The sequence below is a fragment of the Daucus carota genome, chromosome 5, assembly GCF_001625215.2.
Source record: "Daucus carota subsp. sativus chromosome 5, DH1 v3.0, whole genome shotgun sequence".
In the NCBI taxonomy this organism is placed as follows: domain Eukaryota; kingdom Viridiplantae; phylum Streptophyta; class Magnoliopsida; order Apiales; family Apiaceae; genus Daucus; species Daucus carota.
The window spans coordinates 38,710,359-38,732,823 of NC_030385.2; the positions used below are offsets into that span (position 1 = coordinate 38,710,359).

At 33.7% G+C, this 22,465-nt stretch overlaps 2 protein-coding genes across 3 annotated transcripts; both read right to left on the bottom strand.

The window, feature by feature from the left end:
- Positions 1–1,122: 1,122 nt before the first annotated feature.
- LOC108223197 (uncharacterized) lies at positions 1,123–11,959 on the bottom strand. Of its 2 annotated transcripts, XM_017397325.2 has the most exons (20): positions 11,794–11,959; positions 11,635–11,712; positions 11,134–11,237; positions 10,954–11,040; positions 10,761–10,836; positions 10,574–10,648; positions 10,412–10,465; positions 9,055–9,114; positions 8,837–8,953; positions 8,189–8,283; positions 7,885–8,090; positions 7,675–7,772; positions 6,282–6,385; positions 5,975–6,140; positions 5,270–5,392; positions 4,413–4,495; positions 3,126–3,267; positions 2,602–2,631; positions 2,372–2,445; positions 1,123–2,267 (listed from the first exon to the last, which is right to left on the bottom strand). In XM_017397325.2, exons 2-20 carry the CDS (start codon positions 11,665–11,667, stop codon positions 1,469–1,471), a joined length of 2,526 nt encoding a protein of 841 aa, XP_017252814.1. In that variant the 5' UTR covers positions 11,668–11,712; positions 11,794–11,959; the 3' UTR covers positions 1,123–1,468. The 2 variants fall into 2 exon arrangements, with proteins under 2 accessions (XP_017252814.1, XP_063949194.1); XM_064093124.1 differs by lacking the exon at positions 11,794–11,959 and having other exon boundaries at positions 11,635–11,787.
- Positions 11,960–12,480: 521 nt separating this feature from the next.
- Positions 12,481–17,055, bottom strand: LOC108221732 (double-stranded RNA-binding protein 2). Its single transcript, XM_017395590.2, is given in 3 exon segments — positions 12,481–13,187; positions 13,936–14,155; positions 16,790–17,055. Coding segments are annotated over 3 exon segments (1,173 nt in total). The 5' UTR covers positions 17,036–17,055.
- Between the last annotated feature and the right edge of the window lie 5,410 nt (positions 17,056–22,465).

Here is a 22,465-nt window from a genome sequence, read left to right on the forward strand (position 1 = left end):
CACTGTTTATTTTTTATTTACCTTTTGACAAGTGGTTCTGACTGGGAAATAATATAAGCATGGCCAAACCAAAGCCGCAAACGTTGGATTGTGTCATTACTTATCATCACTGTATAATCTTTGCCAGTTACGTTGTTTTAGAGACGACCAAGATGCCAAAGCTGCTGCATTTTTTGGCGCCTGCTTCTTGTTCTTTGCGGGTTCTCCATGAAACAAAATATCAGCAAGTTCAAGTTCAAATTCAACAATTCCTGTGAAGACAGGTTCGTGTCCCATTCATGATCTGAAAGTTCAGTAATGTGGTAATGGGGGCAACAAATCTTTGTGCAATCTCTTATAACCAAACCAAACATAACCATATATGCCGCTTACAGATCCGCGAGGATAAAATGGACGCGGACCATGTCCCTTATCTCTCAAAGAGCAGGGAGGCTATTTTCTTGGAAACTCCCGCCCTATTCCAAGATCAAAAATTATGTGCAATCTTATGACAAAAAAAATAAAATTATGTGCAATCTTATGACAAAATAAATAAATAAATTATGTGCAATATCCGGTGAAAGATTCGTGTAAATTACTGAAAAATATAGATAGAAAAATTATTTAATAAATTTAAAAGTAGTGTTTTACCGGTAACACTTGAGTTGCTAGAAAGTCCTCCATATTTTTTATAAAAAAAAACTGTTTTCTAATTTTATTATCACCAAATCATCAAAAATATTTTTATATTAGAACTCAAGATATATATTAATATCAAAAAAAATTATAAAATGATTATCTTATTTCTACTCTTAACACTTGTTTTATTATTTATGTTTTGATACTGGTCATCAAAAGTTGGTTTTATATTTATGATCATAAATATATAACTATCTTTTTTTTTTTTTGCCGAGAATATATAACTATCTTTAAATTAACTAGAAATAAAATACAAAGATTCACTTTAAATGAAAATGGAGTGGGACAAAATGTTGGCTAAAATTGAATTCATTAGGTTGTAAAGTAGAACTAGCATCAGAGTGCAAGCCCTATTTTAACAACAAAAATACTTTTTTGGTGCTACGGAATAGCAAAGACTATAGCCATTTTACGTTTAGCTTAAACTTACTTTAACAAACAAGATGTCTCCCAATAACCAAGCCAATAGCTTCCATATCTACCAAATTTAAACAAGACTTTTACAGGCAAATGCTTAAAACTTACAGAGCAGACTGTATACTAGAACCTCTATAATAGTACAGCACCAAGACAGTAAAGAACCAGAATCAAACTCTATCACTTCCTATAACTAGTTGATCCAATTACAGAAAAGAACTATAATTTGTACAAGCTATTGCACCAGTATACTTAAATGGCAGAACCCTTTTGTTATAAAACTTTCGGCACCAAGATGGGGCAACCCAATGTAGCGAGAAAGAAGTGCCCCTCTTTCTCTGTGGGGTTTAATCACCAGCCACAACTAATCCATCTACTCCAATATTGTAGCCTCTGGTTCAACTCTCCAGTAGTTTGCATCATTGAACTCATCCAACCCAGCATCTTTCTCATCTGAAGTTTCCTTCTCCGCCAGCTTTGGGCCAATGTTCCTTTTCAATGGCCCAGCTTCGCCAACAATGCCCTCTTTGAGAGCCTGATCCATTGCTTTCTCTGTACCTTCCAATTCAACCCCTACATATTCCACATCTTCTCCAGAGAGAGAAGGCGCCCTATGGCTCAAATGCCCTACTGATCCTTCACCAAAATTTGAGATGCCATTTGCTAGAGATCCTCCGCCAGATGTGGAACTGACAGGTGTAGGAACTACACCAACTGGATTAGAACTCTCAACACTCGATTTCGTATCATCTTCAAAAGGGTTTACACTTGATCCACTAACTGGGAAATCAGAGGACTCCCCCCATCCCACCCATTCAGGTATAGGCCTATCTCCAAATAGATCATCATTTCCTGATGTGTCAAAGAAGCTCGGATCACCAAAAGAACTAGGCTTCTCCTCCCTGGAATCCACATCTGCAGGATTTGTTGAAGTAATATCATTGATATTATTCTTTACATTGTCCAGATTAGTTGTAGTATCAGCAGCACATATGCTTTCAGCCAATTCTTCATCTTCTCCAACCACCACCTCATCATCACTACTGCTGTCACCATTATTTGCTGCTCCATTCAAGTCAATGTCATCCAAAATCTCATTTTGTGAGGTGCTCAAAGATGCATCACCTATTCTATCATCTTGAAAAGCAAACCAGTTGGAATTTGTAAACAAACTGCAGAGCATGGAGGTAAAATGTTATGTCAATATACCAGATAACTTACTACAGACTCCCAATACAGTTCTATAATTGAACCTGTCATTACTTTAAAAATATACCTTCCTTGATCATCGCCCAGTCTAAGGGATGATATTACAACCTCACCAGAATCATCATCGAAGTAAGTATCCGACTTGATTAAAAAAAAAAAAACATTAGAATAATCAACAAAATTCCAGTTTTTGCATCAATTGTTCAAACCTCGTAATTAACATTGTGTGAGAAACACGCAATTTCTCCTATCTACAGGATGTAAATGAGCACAAGAAAGCCATAAAATATAACATACCTCGTCATTGCGATCAAGAGTTCCATTGCCCTGCAAATCAAATCGGTAAATAAATGTATAACTTTATTATCTACATACAAGGTTAATATAGACACACACGCACTCACACACAGGATCTTTATCCTGGTCCAGGAAAAACATTTGTCCCTAGACCATTTTAGGATGCTTATCTCCCAACCATCTGATTAGGCAATAAATCGCCAGGATCTGTAAATATATTAAACATTCCGGCTGAAGGAGATATCTTTTGTGCATGGATGAAAAAAATCCTAACCACACCTAATGACCATAAACCCAAGAGTTATTGTAAGGCATGGATAGAACATTCACTTCCGCATCTATTAAGTGCCAATAATTATTTTTCTTCTGTGACTAACAGGCGTGAAAAATCTGATTGCATATCCGAGGTTTAAGTACTGCCCAGTGCCCACAAATGGTTTATGGCAAAAAAAAATCCTGGACCAGCTTTGTATATATATAACATATAGAGGGAGTAGAAGGGGAGAAAAAATCTATCAACATACATTTTCAGCATCGTCATTATCGTACAAGCCATATCTGAATGCCTGGTTTAAATTATTTGCCAGAGCTGCTACATCATAGTCCCTGTCATTAACATCTTCGTCATCACTGTCCCTTATCCTATCATGCAGTGCAGTAGGCCGACTGTAAACAAAGTACAGAAGAAGTAGGTATTGATACCAAAAGATGAAAAAATTGCCAACAAAAAAGATATATACCCGAGGTAATAACAGACATGAAGATACATAACAAATAAATAAAAAGTTACTGACTATTAATGCACAACAGACTTCCTGTTCATGTTCAAAAGCCTATAGTTTAATACACTGACTTCTGAATAAAAGTTGTCAATAGTCTCAGTTAGTCTCTAAAATGTTTGTAGGTTGTTGATTGTGCACATAGCATAATTGAAAGTTATCAAAAATTCTGCAGAGGAAAAAGAGAGAGCAATATATATATATATATATATATATATATATGTATATATACATACACTACATATATATATACACATACATATATATATACTTATACACACACACAAATATATATATATGTATGTGTATGTGTTTGTGTGTGTGTGTGCGTGTGGTCTTCTCTCGTTCCGATATAACTAGTGAAAGCCTCTAATTTAACGCACATGCTAATAAAATGTATAACCAACTTTCATGGGTAGGAGAAAGGGATTAGGCTGACACACAATGACAGGTATTTCAGTGTTTCTCAAGATTCCAGAATGAGGAATATAAATTATAAACTTTCAGTTTCCAGCCTGATAAGTACGTAACACTGAGAAACACATGATCAAAATACAGGCAAACTCAAAATTCTGATACGAACCGTCTCAAGGTGCCATGGAAGAGATGAAGACAAAAGCGTACTCAGTTTTTTCATTCAAACAAATATGATCTCCGATTGACAAATGCACAAAAAACACCAATGATTGCAAGGCAAACCTACAGCTAAACCAAGTAATGAAGCTTATGTTCCACAAGGCAACTCCTTTGTAGTTAGCCAGTTCTAAAAAATTAAAGTGAAGTTTCCGGCATCCATATCCTTGCAAGAGTGATATGAATCACTTCAAGCAAATGGAAAAAAGCACAACTGAACTAATAAAAGAACCCATGTGACATAGCTAGTAAAATATCTAGGCAAATTGCAGTCAATAAATAAATAAATCTAGAAAGAACGAACAAGACACATAACTATCAATCCCTTGTCTGAGTCCATGTATTAGCAGTGGTATAAATAACATTTATAGCCACAGATAGTATCAAATAGATGCATACCCGCAAGCCCAACGATAAACATTCTCGACCATATTACGCTCCTGCAAAGCTGAAGCCTGCCAATCTTTCCATTCGCTATTTCCCTATAGTTCCAAAAATACTTGATAAGATCAAATGTGAAATAAACACCTGGGCTGCCAATCAGATAATCAATATGGAATTGACTTAAACCAGCAAAATATTTTAAGAAAAAATAATGGCACATTTGCAACAAACACTGATAGGGTAAGACGTACTCCGGTAGCTGAATAATGATAACTAGTAAGGACAATTACTTCTTAACTTTTTTATTAATTTGTAAGCATATAAATATAGCACTAAAAGCTAGTGTCGATTCCTAAATCCTGGAGAGATCTTCCGGTCACGGTTTATTTCAAATGATGCCAAAGCAACTGGGTTTCAAGAATTTCTCCTATAACATATTGATCGTCCGATCCCCTTACTTCGACCGGAGCTATGCAACAACGAGATCCTTTTGAACGTTGATACTGACAGATGTTCTTGAAGATCCGGGATGAGATCAGCTCGACAATCAAGCTTTGCAATTTTTCTTTTGTATCAAAGTCTTAAAAGTGAATATTCACCAAGTTGAAGTATTCTGTGTCTGAAGTGCTAGAAGCAAAGTTGATGCGGAATTTATATGATCAATAAAGGTTGGAGGTCACTGGTCAGGCAGTAAGCTGGCTGAAGGAATTACCATGGCGGTATAAGACCATGTAACACGTGATATCTAATCCTTGGCGAATTCTCTTAACAACAAAACATAATGTGCGGCCGTAAATTCATGAGTAACAAAAAATATCAACTCAAGTAAGTCTCTTCATTATAGCAATATATTTGTGAAATATACTATATACCTGTAAGTGCGTCTGAATCCGACTATCTGTGTTCCCCAACTGCACAAGCTTATTGGAAATACGAGTAATGTGTCCAAGGTTCCCCATTCGGGGTGCCTGTCTTCCAGTAGAAGGTAATGTTGGCTGTAATATAAAGGCAAAAAACCAAATTATATGTTACTCATTCCCCATTAAGAACAACAATTTCTCAAGATATTATCAGTCATCAGATGCCATAAAAGCACCAAAACATCGTAAATCCATTGAAGTGCTTAAAGCATCTCCAACCCTTACACTAAATTTGTTGTAGTTTTTACACCACATTTGGTGTAAAAATCACATCAAATTTAGAGTCTCTCCAACCCATTTACACCAAAAGGGTTCTTTTTGTACTATACAGTTTATCTAATTGTTAAATTACAAAATTAATAAAATCCAAAAGTAAATGAAAATGTTTTAGGTAAAAAGTTTAAGGGTAGTGTTAATATTTATAAAAACTCTAAATTTGGTGCGACTTTTGGTGTGACACCAAATTTGATGTAACTTTTAGAGTTTGGATGGAGATGAATTTAAACTAAATTTGGCGTAAAAGTATACTTCAAAGTTTGGTTGGAGATGGTCTTAGTTACCACATCGTCTAATTCTCAAATTTCAATCACATTGCAAAAAGTAAGGCTGCATAACAGACTACAAATACAGAGCCATTAACCAATATAGAGCATGTACCTGGTTGGGTTCATTTGAAACAATGACACTTTTATCTGCTTTGAGGATTTTGGAAACCAAATCACACTCTTGAAGAAGATTGTCAAGAATAGTTGTGCTTTTGCTTTCTAAGCATGAATATATGATACTCTCTACTTGATGATGCAAAGCGTTGTTAAAAGGGTACCTGCAGGAATAAGAGTAGAACTTAAACAAACATACATATGACTTGTATATTATTTTATAGCATGCTTCTTTTGTTTTTTCTAAGCAAAAACAGACCCACTTATGTTCATGGGCCAATTTTACAAACAAAGTAACATCTTACTCGAAGAAGAGATCAATAACTCTTTTAATTGTTCCTGATACGATCAGTTCCTTCTCTGCAACTTCATTTCCAGTTTTCAGTAGCAGAGCAATAAACTCCACAATCTATGACCAGGTAAGAAACAGATTAGAGATAATATCATTGACAAAGCAATAAGATTGCGCAGTCTTAATAATGCCAGAATCACAGCTGAAAAGTACTAAATATTTCAGCATGTATTACATAGTTAAGAACGCACTGAAAGCAACAAAAGAATAATCTAAATGGGCAAGTATCCATGCAGGACAGAACAAAGACAAAGAAGATAAAAAAACATCCTCCAAAACCACCAACACAGGTTACAAATTGAAGATAACAAACATCCTCCAAAACCACTAACAATGGTTAGAAAAACACAGCACAACCAGCCTGATAAAATAAAATACAAGTTTCTACAAAGATTTTTAATATTAAAGTATAACACAAGGTAACAACACACACTAGAAACAAAAATTGGAACACAAGGTAAATATTAATGAACAAGTTACAGCAGCTGACCATTGGACCATAAAGGGAACCCATAAATACATATAATAAATGAATAAATTCTTTCTTTTTCAATCGAAAGATGCCATCAAGAAGGCAACCACGGATTAGGTGTCACTTAAGAAAAGGTGACAAAGGGCATTACACCACTTTAAAATAAAGGTTCTTCCACGTAAGTTACTTATATTAGCTTATAGACCGTGTGATGCACGGGAGACTTGCAATAATTGTTCTTTTATTGTATGTGTTTTAATATTTAATGCCGCTGAGATATATATGTTAAACTAATATGTATTTATTAGTTTAAATAGACTTTTAAATAAATAATAAACGTGTTTGATTTAATATATTTTTATAGGGTATGTTAAGTAATTTTCTAATAATTAAGTCCATCTCAAAAAAAAAAATTTGGGTCCGACAGATACGTTTCAATGAGGATGTTGAAATAAGTTTTAGTTGTAATAACTAAGACCCATTAAAACAAATTATAAAATAAAGAGGCCCATAACACCGGCACAAATACCGACAAACCAAAACTTTTAATGTTTCAGCTTTAATACTATTGTATAGATTAGAGAGATTGGATTCCGGTGTTTAATTTATTGATTGTTTTTAAAAGAAACAAAAAGCAAATCTCAAAGCTAAAATTTGAAGTCGAAAATTGGAATTGCGTCAGTATCAAATTTTTAAGTATGTGATGTATCTAATTACATATTAACAATATCAGGCAACACATGTCGACATAAGCAGCACAAATTCCAAACGCAGTAACTCACCCTTACAGTGAACAAAAAACACAAGCTGTCAATTTACACTAATTCACAAAAACACTACCAACATTAAAGTTCAACCAATAACAATTCCCCACCTTTAACCGATAATTGCCAAGTGGAGGTTTTAGTTCACCATATGTAGTAGGCAAAACCTTTGTGTCGGATGATACATTTAGCAGTGTCAACAAGTCACCTGAACAAAATTAAACTTATTAAAGTTCTCAAATAGGAAGAAAAGACTACACATAATTTAATACAAAATACCAGGCATGATCTGATTTGCATAAAAAAAAATAAAAAATTACCAAGTTTCGGCAGCATAGCGTCAACAGTTTCAGAGTTTACATATACAGGTGATTCGTGCACGTGTTGACTCCGGAAAGAATGAATTAAGGGAGAAGTTGTGGATCTTCTGGGATCCAACAAGGAGATACACACAGACAATGAGTGCACAAGGCTCGATTTTGACTGGGAGTCTTCCAGTGCATGACTGAATATTCTGGAAACGGAACTGCAAAAAAATTGCGTTCATTTTCATCTGTAGCCCAGTAGGTATTTAGTCAGAAATCAGAAGTGTGTGTGTGTGTGTGTGTGTAACATAACTCAAACCTTGGGCTAGAAAGTTTAGTAGCCAAAGGTGATGGTACATTCCGAGTAACAGTGCATAAAGTTTCAGCTGCGTTAGCATGCACTTCAGGAGGACTCTAGATAAATGAAACATCAGTCAGCTGAATTTTTCAGAAAAAGGTATATTCTGATATCTTGGCACAAATAGAAACATCCTCACTATGATTAAATATATTATTATGACAAAACATATTTAGAATTCTGATATTGCATGAAAAAAACGTGCTCAATATACAGTTATACTCTTTTGATAGACGATAAGATCACTGCTATTCTAAACTATAGCAACCTAGAAGAGAAGAGAGAACTTGTACACTAAAAACGTGTAAGTTTTAGTAACGTATAATAGTTAAATTTGTTAAATTCATGGGATCCACAGAAAAGGTTTTTTCACTCTGTATTCAAAACCAGCTACAATGCAATCCCCAATCTCAAACATTAGGATGTCTCCAACTTGATATATTAACCAAACTGGAAGGATACAGCATGAATAGTAGGTACAATTCACCATTTTCTCAACATCAGTGAGGTCCGTCATTAATTGAAATGGTAAATGTAAGAACTACAGAGTGGGATGCAACAATAGTATGTCCTGAGATTGACAGATTTATAACGGGACTAGTTACTTACTGATGGACTTAATTTATCAACAATCATCTCTAGCAAATTGCTATCAGCAAGCCACTGCATCACATCCGAAGAATTGGGATACATGTGATCATCACTGCCTACAAGTCGAACCAAAACCTGTGTAAAAGGTCAGCAGAAGGGAATAGCATTAAACAAAAGAAAGAAAGCAAGAAAGCACCATCGGATGTTAATAGTTGTATGCAAATTTAGACGCTCACCTCCATGATGGATGTAATACCTATCAAATCAACGAGTTGGCTAAAAACATTTGGATGTGACTGCAAAAGAACAAAGTGCATATGAAACAAAGTACTTGTAAAACAAAATGGAAATTCAGCAACTACAAAATTGATAAAACATTGTCGTAATATATGAAATAGAGAATGCTAAAACTACATGTACAGGACACAAGACATTTCTATAACCTTAAAGCTGAATAGTTTAATAATTGATGTAGAACAAATGAAAATTCTTACAATACATAATAATATATTAGTTATGACACAAAAAATTACACAAAAGATATTATGAACATTTTTTATAGCTCTCAACATGAAGCTGCAACATAACTCTACAAGAACAAATTACACAGTTCTGAATAAATAAGAGTATCAAACTCAACTTTTATAGTCGAAAAGAAATATATCATCGGTTTTTCTATGGTGTGCCCATGGGCACATGCTAAGCACCAAATTTCATGTATTTAACTCATTTGATTGGCTACTACTTATTAATAATGGTCATTTGAATGTAATAGCACACCAAAATTATCATTTATAGCAATTTCTTTCCTCGTACATTTGCACTCTTATGTTATGACTATGACTATAAGCCCAAGTCTTTTTGTTGCATATAGTAAACATTTCCGATATGTCTAAAGACATTTTTAGTTTTTGTTCAACAACTCTGTCAATTAAGGGCCTGAACACTGTGGAATGAGTATAACATTCTTCTCAACAAAAAAAAAAAAGGTACTCCCTCCATTTCAAAATACATGTCCAGTATTCAAAAAATAAGGCATAATAAGAAAAGTGAATTTTGATGTGTGTGTGTGTGTGTGTGTGTGTGTGAGAGAGAGAGAGATTTGTATTAAGTCATTAATTGAACATAATACGTGAAATATGGTTGATCTTGGAAATATAAATTAGAAATATGTGAAGGAGAGTTGATTTTGGAAATATAAACTTACATTGAAAGTTGAAGTGGACAAGTATTTAGAAACAAATTTTTTTTTTCTAAAGTGGACATGTATTGTGAAACAGAGGGAGTAATGGAAAGCATTGCTAGATATTTGTCTTCTTTGACTAATTATTAATACCACAAGCTAGACTGTTCAATACACCGTGATCATCTTATTAACATAATATGATGTGCATTTAGATATAGGAATTAATCTTTATGCATAAATATGTTATGATGCCAACATAATGTACTACTTTTTACCATTTGAGGCAATTCCTCGAAACAACTGGAACGATTTTAAATGAACTTGAATTGTAATGGGAAATAGATACAGAGGGCAGGATATGTATGGAAACTCAACTATTCCAAATGTAACTTAAAGATTTTGCTTACTTGGACATAATTCATTAGCGGGATCGTCTTCCGCAACATGAGACAAGTCACAACCTACAGCGCGGCAAGGACAATTAAGGAAATCACTATGCTAAGAAAGGCGTACAGCCGAAATTAACCATAGTACATTGCCGAATGAAAATACAAACATAGTTGCCTAACCTTGCTAAAATATCCTGCCAGAAAGGCACTATGAGGACGACTCGGTTCCAAAAATGAAAAAAGCAAATCCATTAGCTGCAATTGTTTAAAAAAATTTAATACTTAACATAAAATGTAATAAAAATTAACTTCTCGATATTGGTGAGTATAACAGTATATAATAATAATAATAATGATGGATACATACCCCATCTTCCTCCACTAAGGTTTTAAGAATAACATCGATTTCACACGTGAATACCTCACAGGAGATGAAGGGAAACCTAGAATGGAAACAAAAATTGATCAAAATAAAAATTACTGTAAACTAATTAACCTAAAACACGGAGTAACGCAATTATTCAAATGGCCCATATTATAGTAAAAGCACAATCACATACTTCAAGCTACGTTTGCTTTCAGCATCCTCTGGAGGCTCATCGACAATATAGTGCAATAGCTGTTCCACCTGAGCTCTCTCTCGAAGACTGAAAGAAAAGTGTTTTGATGAGCAAGTACAACATCATCCGTACGATATCAAACTTCAGAAGATATAAAGTGGGTAATATATAGATAATTACAAATTAATAAGGCGGCTATTCAATGCTTTGCATTCCTGGATTATCTCATCCTCGTCAAGAAGCTCTTCCAAAGTAAAATTTTCCTTATCTAACACCGAATCAACCTGCAGTAAAACAGAAAAGCATATCCGTGATCAAAACTCGAAAAGGAAGTCACGTGGTCTAATAAGGAAACGGACACATAAACAAAAAACACAAACAGATAAATAAAACAAATTATTAGATGCAATTTTCCTCCGTGGCAGATACGATCAACACAAGCACATATATAAATGTATACATCTCGATTAACTAAGAAACAAACGAGCTGAAAACAAGTGCTCATAGTCATTCTAAATCAATTCAAGTAACACAACTCATACCGAAGCTTTCGCAATAGCTACAAGTGAAATTTAACAGAATTATGTTGCCAAGCAAAATCACAAACATGCGGAATTCGATGGATTAAAGTCACAAGCTAACAGAAACATGATATACAAGTGAATCGAAGCTTAAGCTTACAGGTGAAGCAGAGAGAGTGAGTTTCCAAAACATCTTCAATCATATACGACCAGCTCAGCTAGGTTGGATCTGCGATTCCTGAATTGAAGAGCAAGGTCAATACAATAGCTTCAATAGCTTGAGATGAAGCTAATTTTGAGGATAAATTCAATTACAAACCCTAATTCGAAGAAGGTCGAAGAAATCGAAGTGCTTTGAAACCGAGAGCTCCCCAAATTAATTACAGCTGGAAAATGTTTATGAAAAATTACAAAACTGGGTATATATGCTGTTAATGCACAAAGTTCTTCTTTTAAAAAAAAAAAAAAAAAGTTCATTTGATTATGTGAATTTATTTTAGGTTTATTTGATGTTGTGATGTCTTGTTTTGTGCTGGCATATTTTGTTTTCTTCTATTTGGGATTGTGTTAAAATAGCACATCCTTTTGGAAAACTATGTTTTTTTTATTTAACATAAACTATCTTTTTTTATATATTTAACATATTTAGAAAATTAAAGTGATTTACTTTTGTCGTAAACATTTGAAACAGATTTAAATAGGAAGAATGATGTTATCTTTTACTTTTTCTTGCTTTATATCCATTGAATAAGGGAACGCTGTTTATTTTTTATTTATATAATTTTCGACAAATGGTTCAGACAGGAAAAATAATATAAGCATGGCCACACATATGATTATGAGTTACACTGTTACAGTAAGCTACTAGGAGCATGCCACTCTGATTTGCCAAAAATGTTGATACTGTAGAAGAAAAATCAAGCCTAGGGTGGTAGGAAAAAACATAGCAGATGTAATGGGAAGCCGTAAAGCTGGATTGCTGGAGATAGAATATCCCCGACCACCATTAAATTTGCAGCCGTTCCAAGTTCTTCGTGACATTGGATTCTTTAACACGATTTTCAGCTACACTTTCCATCTCCTCAACGCGAGACTTTGAGTGGTTTGGCAGGGCTGGAGCAGCAACAATTTGATGATCTACTTTCCCCACTGGTGGAGCAGCAAATGCCACCACAGACTGCCTTATGTGGACTGGTGGAGCGATTTGCATGCCTCGGGGCTGTATCATATGGGGTGGATGCACTAGGGGGGTTGGAAGCGGCGGGGAAGCATAAGCAGGCACTGCTGTTCTCATTATAACTGGTTGAGCCATACCATGATATGGTGTCCTGAACTGTCTGTACGGAACATAAGGGGCTGCACCTGCACTACGAAAAATCTGAGAGCTGGCATGGATTTCTGGAGATTGACGCTGGGATTGTTGTGAGTGACAGTCTACAGATGCTGAAGAAGCGGGTCTGTTTTGGGGAATTGTCTTCTGGCCGATTAAACTCAATATTCTTGATGTGGTCGCTGATGATGGAGGATGTGGACTTGAAGCCCTAGGGTAAAGAACTGGAAATTTCTTTTGAAATGGAACAGGTACTCCAGTAGAGCTTGTAGTGCCCATATTTTCTTTTAATTTATAATTTAGCAATGCACGAGATATTCTGATCTGTTCCTGCTCGTCACTATTTTCTGATTCAGATGATAGAGTAGCATCCTGTTTTGCCACTGCATGAAAAATCAAACAAATTATTATGTCAATCCCAACTAAAGTTGTATATTGAAATGACTTAAAGACTAGATATATTTAGCAAAAAAAATAAAAATTAAAGACTAGATATATTAAGATGAAAGAATAAGCCAAGCTATGAAGATCAAAAGAGGATGTACGAAGCGATTCACTATTCATCAACTAGCTAAAGAACATCACACGTGCACCGAAAGTATATTAAACCCTTGAGACAATTGTTTTTTTTCAAATTAAGCTTTCACACAGATGTTTAATTATCTAAAGCAGTTGATGTAGTATATTGTTTAATGTCTATCAGAAACAAGGTTGTGTGACAAGCCTGGATATGCTTCCAATACTGCATAACAAACTGCTATAAGGGGGCAGAAAGGAAATCCTATTCAGTCTAGCTTTCAGCTGCCCAGCCAAAAGACTAAACAACCAAAATACATCCTTGGAACCTTAAAAAACCTACTCGTCGACACTTATTCTATGTCACGTTGAAATGATGACCATACTTATTCTAACATGTCCAGTGTCAGAGTCAGTCCGTGTCTGGAACTTCAATCCCAATCCAAGCAACACAGATCATTAACACAAACTTCCAAAAACATATACATATTTTCAGTACCGAAAGTTATAACTCATTCAGTCTGACGAAATGAACAACTAAACACAATCCAAACCCGCAAACGCTAGATTGTGTGATTATTTATCATCACAGTATAATCTTTACCAGTTACTCACATTGTTTTAGAGACGACCAAGCTGCCAAAGCTGCATTTTTTTCCGCCTGCTTCTTGTTCTTTGCGGGTTCTCCATGAAACAAAATATCAGCAAGTTCAACAATTCCTGTGAAGACAGGTTAGTGTCCCATTCCTAATCTGAAAGTTCTGTACTGTGGCAATGGGGCACCAACTCTTTGTGCAATCTCCTGTAAGAGATTCTTGTAAACTCCAGTTTCATCCTAAGCACAGTAAATAATAGTCTAACTTAGAAACGCAGCCATATCAACAGTTTCAAAGTAGCTTTACAGTATATGTGGACTATACATAACACTTTAATATTATGTGCCCACAGAGATGGCTTAAGCGGGTACAAAATTAAATCAATGATGAAACATTATCTTTCAAGGTTAGGTTAAATTGTTCTATATGATCTAATTGATCAAGTAAACACCTGTGCTGCATGGAGGTAGATGGGTGGATGCAACTCAAAAGACCAGCATAGGGCATATGCTAGATCTTCAGACGTTAGCATTGTAAGGCTGCACGTGTCAAACAAAATAGAGGGGATATGAAACAGCAAACAAGGAGAAAAATACATCGAAAAAACAACTAATGTTTACGAAAAAAACATACGTTTAATTGAATATTCCATAACAAGAATGAAGCTTATGACAGACGCTTATGACAAGTTAGGCAGATCGTAATGGTAAAACCACACCTAAAAAAGAATGTTGTATGATGTCTGATGCTTCTCAAGGATGCTACACATCTTCTAGATGTTCAAAAAAAAGAGGAAATAATTGAACTGAAGGGACTTAAATGTCTTCTGCAAGAGGTAGAAAATCGAAAGAATTGTATAGTAACATTTATTACCGTAGAATTCTTATTCATAATTGTTGCATGGTAACTACCAAACATGTAAACCCTGTGCTACACATTTACACACTATGATATGCAGTATCGTTTAAACCAAGGAAAAATATGTATTCCTTTGTGAACAGAAAAGGAATGTTGGGCACTTATTCTACTGAAGGGAATTAAAGTAGTGTCTTCTGAAAAGGGGTAAAAAAATTAAGTACTTAAGTAGCAACATCTATTAATGTAGAATGTAGCAACATTTATTTATGATGTAATATTATCAAAAGGAAAATGCTAGGCACCCAAAAATTGTTCCCAAATCTTAGTTGGCAATGTATGATTGGTTTCACTAGCGTTACTAATAATGCCCCCCCCCCCCCCCCCCCCCGCGCCACATCAGTGGGGAGGAAAATCTGGGACAGAATTTTGGGGTGCATAGCATTACTGTCACATAACAGGTTCCAAAGATGTATATCCATGTCAACATGTACAATCATGGTAAATAAAAATTGTTCAACACTCTACAATCCCACACGATGTTGTATGGTCTAAACCTGAGCACATGTATGTATTACTTCATGATCAAAAAGGGTTGTTGGCATTTACTCAGTTATTCTACTCTGTAGAATCAGTAAACTATTTTAGTCATGTTTAAGATACTTGAACTTTATTAGAGCCGTTAAACTGACTTCTGAACAACGTTTACCATCCACAGATCAGGACAGAGTGAAAGACTTGCATACGATGGGCAAATCTTCGAAAACCCATGTATGAAAGGAAGGATCATGAAGGGAACATGTCAGTTGACCAAATTGCAGAACATTTCACACCAGTCAACCACTAAAAGTCCACTTATGAAGCATTTTGAACAACCCAATTATTTTTCTTTTAGGGACAAGCAACATTATGTACTCTATATTATATGGTTTAGGTTAACCAAATGAAGATAGTGTAAATGTCACATCAGTTGCACCCATTAATTCAGTTAGCAATGAATGAGCAGGCACATGCATCATTAAAGCTACATTCAATTGAGGGAGACAAGACTATTACTCTATATTTATGCATAGTTAAAACGTCCCACTATCTGATCAATAATATTACTACTGCTACTTTGTTTAGGCATCCAATATGCATAGTAAAATTCAACCATTATCTTTTCAATAAAATATTGATACAGTCAAGTAAAGCTTAGCCCAACAACCAAGATATCTCAATGCATTCATACCTATCTACCAATTACGCAACAATTGGTAAAATATTATATATTTCAAATACTACAATCTTTTCACACATCCACAAACACGTTTAACTGCATCATAATGTACATAAATTTACTTTGTCCCACCAGGTCCAAGTTGTTTTTGTTACCGTTTACAGACAGGAACCAAAATATGACAAATGTATATTTATAAAGGCAAGAACATATAGATTAGATTGATTCGGTCCAACTAAGTCCAACTAAGTCCAAATGTTTTTACCATTGACAGACAAAACCAAAAATACTGTAAACATATAACTAAAGTTAAGCACATGAATTGACTTGGTCCCAGTAAGTCCAAATGTTTTTGCCAATATAATAGAGCAACCGAATTGTGACAACATTTAATATAATCCTGCCACGAACCAGATTCAATTTCACAAACAAAGTTCAAAAATAAAGAGACAAAATTAACCAAGTCAGATATTTCGAAATAAAACAGATAATTTACCTGGTAAAAATTAAAATAATTAAATGCACACTATTATCAAAACTAGGTAATCAAAAACTGCCGATAGCATTATGCTGAAACCAAGCAAGCCACTAAAACAGCTAAAATTCATTCATTTAAAAAATTATATGAAAAATTATAGATTCAAAACAAAATACTACGTATTTCCACACCAAAAACAGCTGGGGCAATATAGTCATTTCAAACACATATTCAGACACGGCCAGATAAGCCACACATTACCAAAAAGCACACAAAACGGCGACAACTTAACGGAACCCAAACGGAGCAAACACAACTTACTAGAATCCTGGCGGCGAGTGACGGCGACGGCCCGCGCGTGGAGAGAGAACTAAGCGCCACCTCCGCAGCCGCGTGCTCAGCCTGACGGAGAGTAGAACAGTAGTTGGGACTATCAAACATCTCGCCGTTAAAGTTAACGACGGCCTTGAATCTCGGCGCGTGGTCCGGACCTTCTCGAATGGAAGTGTAGGAAGGGAGGTTGAAGCAGCTTCGTTGCGCCAGCTCTTGCAGCTGGTTCTTATACATCTTCGTTGCTGCAACTTGTGCTTGTTAATTTTGTATGTATTGTCGAGATGTATACGTACAGGAGATGTGTGTGTGTGTGGACAGGGGAGGGGAGCCGGAAAAGTGCGAAGAAGAATATGTGAGAGAGAGATGTGGAAAGAGGAGGCGAAGTGGACTCGAGCAGCAGTTTCCTTCTTTTTACTTTTGTTTTGTTTGGTGTGTCTTGTTTATTTCGGAGATTAATTGTCTTGAATATATTGTATGTGCATGTTTATTTATTGAATAATAATAATTAAAAATTTAAAATCCCCAATAATTTAAAATCAATCAATCATCAATATACTTATATAAAGGAGAAGCGAGGGGCGTGTAGGTGGCGCCTCTCACATCGCTCCGTTCTATTTTTCTAATGTTCTGGAATTTTTGGATGAAAAATATCAAAAATTAGAACTACCTTTTATAGTTTCGGGTATATTAGAAGCAAGTTTTAGAATCTTATTTTGTTTTAGATTATTTATGGAATATAGTAACTTCTAAGTTTTAATCTGATTTTGTTTCTATATAAAGTAAAAGCGATTTTAGTTTCGGATATATTAGAAGCAAGTTTCAGAATCTGATTTTTTTTATGGAATATAGTAGCTTTGAAAATTTTAATCTGCTTTTGTTTCTATATACATCACTAATAGTTAATTTATTGATATCATCTATCAATATCATGTCAAGACTATATTCTTCTCCCGTGTTTGGATTTGTCGACTTCCACATAGCGGTCTATAACTACATTTGCTTGCAACAACCTTTGCTTAAAAATTGCTTGTAACGGAGCAAACAGATAATGCATAAACATTTTCCTGTGTACAATGTAAATCATATAAAAATTAACAACAACAAACATGTCCGATGAACAAAACAAATATTATAAAAGAATAACCAACAAATATACATCACTAATAGTTAATTTATTGATATCATCTATCAATATCATGTCAAGACTATATTCTTCTCCCGTATTTGGATTTGTCGACTTCCACATAGCGGTCTATAACTACCTTTGCTTGCAACAACCTTTGCTTAGAAATTGCTTGTAACGGAGCAAACAGATAATGCATACCCCTACACAACCTATAAATACCCCTATAGGTTGTAGGGTTTTGGATCATCTAAACACAACCTACTCTCTCTCAATACCACAATCATACCTCTCTCAGTGGTGTCGTTCTTCTGCAACGATAAGTGAAGGCTGTTTATACGATATTAAAAAAAATAAAGGTTGTTGCAAGCAAAGGTAGTTATAGACCGCTATGTGGAAGTCGACAAATCCAAACACGGGAGAAGAATATAGTCTTGACATGATATTGATAGATGATATCAATAAATTAACTATTAGTGATGTATATTTGTTGGTTATTCTTTTATAATATTTGTTTTGTTCATCGGACATGTTTGTTGTTAATTTTTATATGATTTACATTGTACACAGGAAAAGGTTTATGCATTATCTGTTTGCTCCGTTACAAGCAATTTCTAAGCAAAGGTTGTTGCAAGCAAAGGTAGTTATAGACCGCTATGTGGAAGTCGACAAATCCAAATACGAGAGAAGAATATAGTCTTGACATGATATTGATAGATGATATCAATAAATTAACTATTAGTGATGTATATTTGTTGGTTATTCTTTTATAATATTTGTTTTGTTCATCGGACATGTTTGTTGTTGTTAATTTTTATATGATTTACATTGTACACAGGAAAATGTTTATGCATTATCTGTTTGCTCCGTTACAAGCAATTTTTAAGCAAATGTTGTTGCAAGCAAATGTAGTTATAGACCGCTATGTGGAAGTCGACAAATCCAAACACGGGAGAAGAATATAATCTTGACATGATATTGATAGATGATATCAATAAATTAACTATTAGTGATGTATATTTGTTGGTTATTCTTTAATAATATTTGTTTTGTTTATCGGACATGTTTGTTGTTGTTAATTTTTATATGATTTACATTATACACAAGAAAAGGTTTATGCATTATCTGTTTGCTCCGTTCAAGCAATTTTTAAGTGAAGACTGTTCATACAGTATTAAAAAAATAAATATCCTTACAAGCATGGGTAGTTATAGACCGCTATCTCACGGATTTAAGTTAGATGTTTTTGTGCACAATCAATCCAAAAAAATTAGAGGAATGTGACACTATAAGAACATGATTAATTTTCAAAATAAAACACAAATAAAATTAGGATTCGTCGTGCTTTAAATTGTTAATTACATGTATAAATTTATTTTCATTTTTTCAACATAAATTATAGTCCAATTTTGCAATTTTATATATTAGTATTAGTATTACATCAAGATTTTTATAATATAAAATTTATTTTATCCTACAAATATTAATTTTTAATCATTAACATACTTTTTATAGACAGCCACAAAATTATTACATTCTACAAATATTAATATTGAATCATTAATATAATTTTTACAGCCCGCCGCAACGCGCGGCTTCTCAACTAGTTCATCATATTTTGAAATGCTAAACAAATCAGCTTTTGAATATCTTATCTTAATGAATTAAAATAATTTTTATTTTATATAATAACTTAAAATCTTAATTAAATAATAACATATTTGTAAGGTAATTTAAAATCTTGACTAATTTAGAAACTTAGTGCTTGTTTGGTTGCATCCGGGAATTAACTTTCTATGGGAAGTAGTAATTTCCTGGTAATTAAAATATATAGGAGTGAAAAAAATTGTTTGGTTGTTACAGTGGAATTTAAAATCATGGGATTTTCCAATGACCAAGGGTGGGGTGATAACTTCCTACAAATCATGGGTATTCATACTTCCATGGAAGTTGCTCTTCCCTTATTTTTGTCAACCAAACAATTTTATCTATAGTTACTTCCTAGGAAGTTGAAAATACTTGAAATTCCTGGGTATTGGAGAGGCAACCAAACGAGCACTTACACTAAATTATACTCCCTCTGTTTTGTTTTAAAGGACGCTTCAGAAGGTTTTGTTTTTTTGAAAATATAGGTCGCTCTCAGTTTTCAAGAGTAGGTCAACAAAAATCTTCCCATACTGCCCTTATTTATTTTTCTGATTATCACGTATTCATGCATCTAGAATAACTTAAACGTCTCCTCCTTTAATGATGAATCTCATCTTGTATTTATATCACTGTTTCTTCTTCACTTCTTATCATTCTTTCATTGTGTACAATCTTTTCTTCTCCACAAAAACATTCTCTTAAAATATTTATACTTTACAGTTTTATTACGAAATATATATATATATATATATATATATATATATATATATATATATATATATATATATATATATATTCTCATGATAAGTGTATGATCAACCAAAGTGAAGATGCAAGTGGTAATCAAATACAAGTTAAGAAAAATCTGACAGGCAAAGGAGGAAGTGATGCTTATGTCAACCATATATATGCTGAGTTTATATCATTTTATATCTGGAGAAGACGTTAAAGCAGAGTCAAAGTTTATGGATAGCTTACAAGATAAGAAAGCAGAAGACAAACAAGGGTTTGATCTCAACATGCATCCATTGGATCTTAACAGAGTTGTATCTGAAATGTCCCAGATTTATTTTCCTATTGCATTTCTCTAAAAAAAAAAGTGATGGTTTAATATTTGTTTTGAAATATTTATTTTAGATACATGTTAAAATGCATTGTTTGGTTGAGTTGTTTGTTTTATTTTTAATTTTTAATTCATTGTCTTGATTTTATTATATTCTTTCACTTTAAAAAAATGTCTAACAAAAAATAATAATAAAATAATATTAATATCGATATAGTTTTAATATGACAATTATAACAAATACAGATTTATTATAATATTCATATTTCACCAACAAAAATAACACTATGTACCGATCCTAATATTTTAATGTCAAAATATAAATAATGAATTATAAAAATATGTTAATTAAATATAATTTTTATATTTAACGAAATACCAATTTTTTATCATTTGTAGCACTATGTACTTCTTCTAATATTTTTATATGTACACGACTTGTTAATTAAATCAAATATTTTTTGAGCACTTTTGTATCCATATTATACATCTCTTTTAATATTTTTTTTATATACATAATATATGAGGTAAAGTGTAATATTTTGATTACACAAAAATTGATAAAGTGAGCATAATTTACTAGCAAAATATATATAATGAATTAGTTGAACTATATTGTATGAATATAAACTTTATATTTTTATATGCACACGACTTGTTAATTAAATCAAATATTTTTTGAACACTTTTGTATCCATTTTATTATTTTTAAAATTAACCTATTATACAACTCAATATAACAAAACATATTTAATATTTAAATTTGGAAAATAAAAATACTCTAACACAAAAATAAAATTTCCACCAAATATTGATTACATCTCAAAAATTAGATCCATCATGACATCTTTGTACAACTTTGCATCACATTTTAGTTGACTAGGTAATTGGTCATATCTCTCCAAAACAAATTTTTTCATGTGTGGGATTTTATAATTATTGCAACCCCTAACCTCCATTATAGCCTTCATGCATGATTGTAGAGTTAGAAAAATCCTATTAGACAATCCACTTGAAAAAATTTGGTAAGCTTTTTCAACTGCACAAACAAGCTCCTCAGTTGTTCTTGGAGCTTCCTGGTACTTCAAAGAATCAATGGCCCTCAAAAAATCAAGGTCCAACACGTTCAAATCAGGAGAATTTGCTGGCTGGCATCTTATTTTGATGTCAAGACCACTTTGCTACACTGCTTCACAAAACTCTTTATCATTAAAATCGATGTGAGTTTTTGCATTATCTTGTTGAATATAGATAATAGAGTTAGCATCCTCCCTTGGCCATTTTTCTAAGATAACTGGCACCACATTATTGATAAGAACTGACCTTACTATTTCTCTTTTCACCGAAGTCATAGCTTTAGTTTCCATGGTCCCTGCAGCCCTATTGACACTGCTTCTTTTCGCCGGTAACTTGGTGATAAATGGAAATATGCCAATCTTTCCCGAAAATATTTCCTTCCCTTCAACATCAAAACGTGGGCGAGCTATAGCAGCAAGTAACATTACTTTTGTCACAAAATTTTTACTTTTGCATGTGCGGTAGGGATCCTCCTCATTTGGCAAAAGATAATATTTCTCATTTTTCCTTGTCATGTTAAACCACTTCTCATCAATGTGAATGACATTCTCCATACTCTTGAATGTTGGATCATGAGGTAAACTGTCTTCTTCAAGCATGGATAAACAAAATTGTACTCTAGCCTTCTTGTTTTTATCTGTTAGAACAGGGTTTAGTGGATTAGTATGTCTTTTGATATTTCCATACCTGAAGTTGCTATAAATTAGTGATGGACTAACTTTCATAGCACTGGCTGCAGCCCGCCAGTTGTTCT

What these genes read in the sequence shown, in the direction of transcription:
- LOC108223197 (XM_017397325.2), bottom strand. Translation starts at nt 11,667, where the DNA reads ATGTTTTGGAAACTCACTCTCTCTGCTTCACCT. An exon ending in CGCTAATGAATTATGTCCAA is followed by an intron (nt 9,115 to 10,411) that starts GTAAGCAAAATC and finishes GTTCTTTTGCAG; the next exon opens with TCACATCCAAATGTTTTTAG. An exon ending in GTTTATCGTTGGGCTTGCGG is followed by an intron (nt 3,268 to 4,412) that starts GTATGCATCTAT and finishes CTTTGTTTACAG; the next exon opens with TCGGCCTACTGCACTGCATG.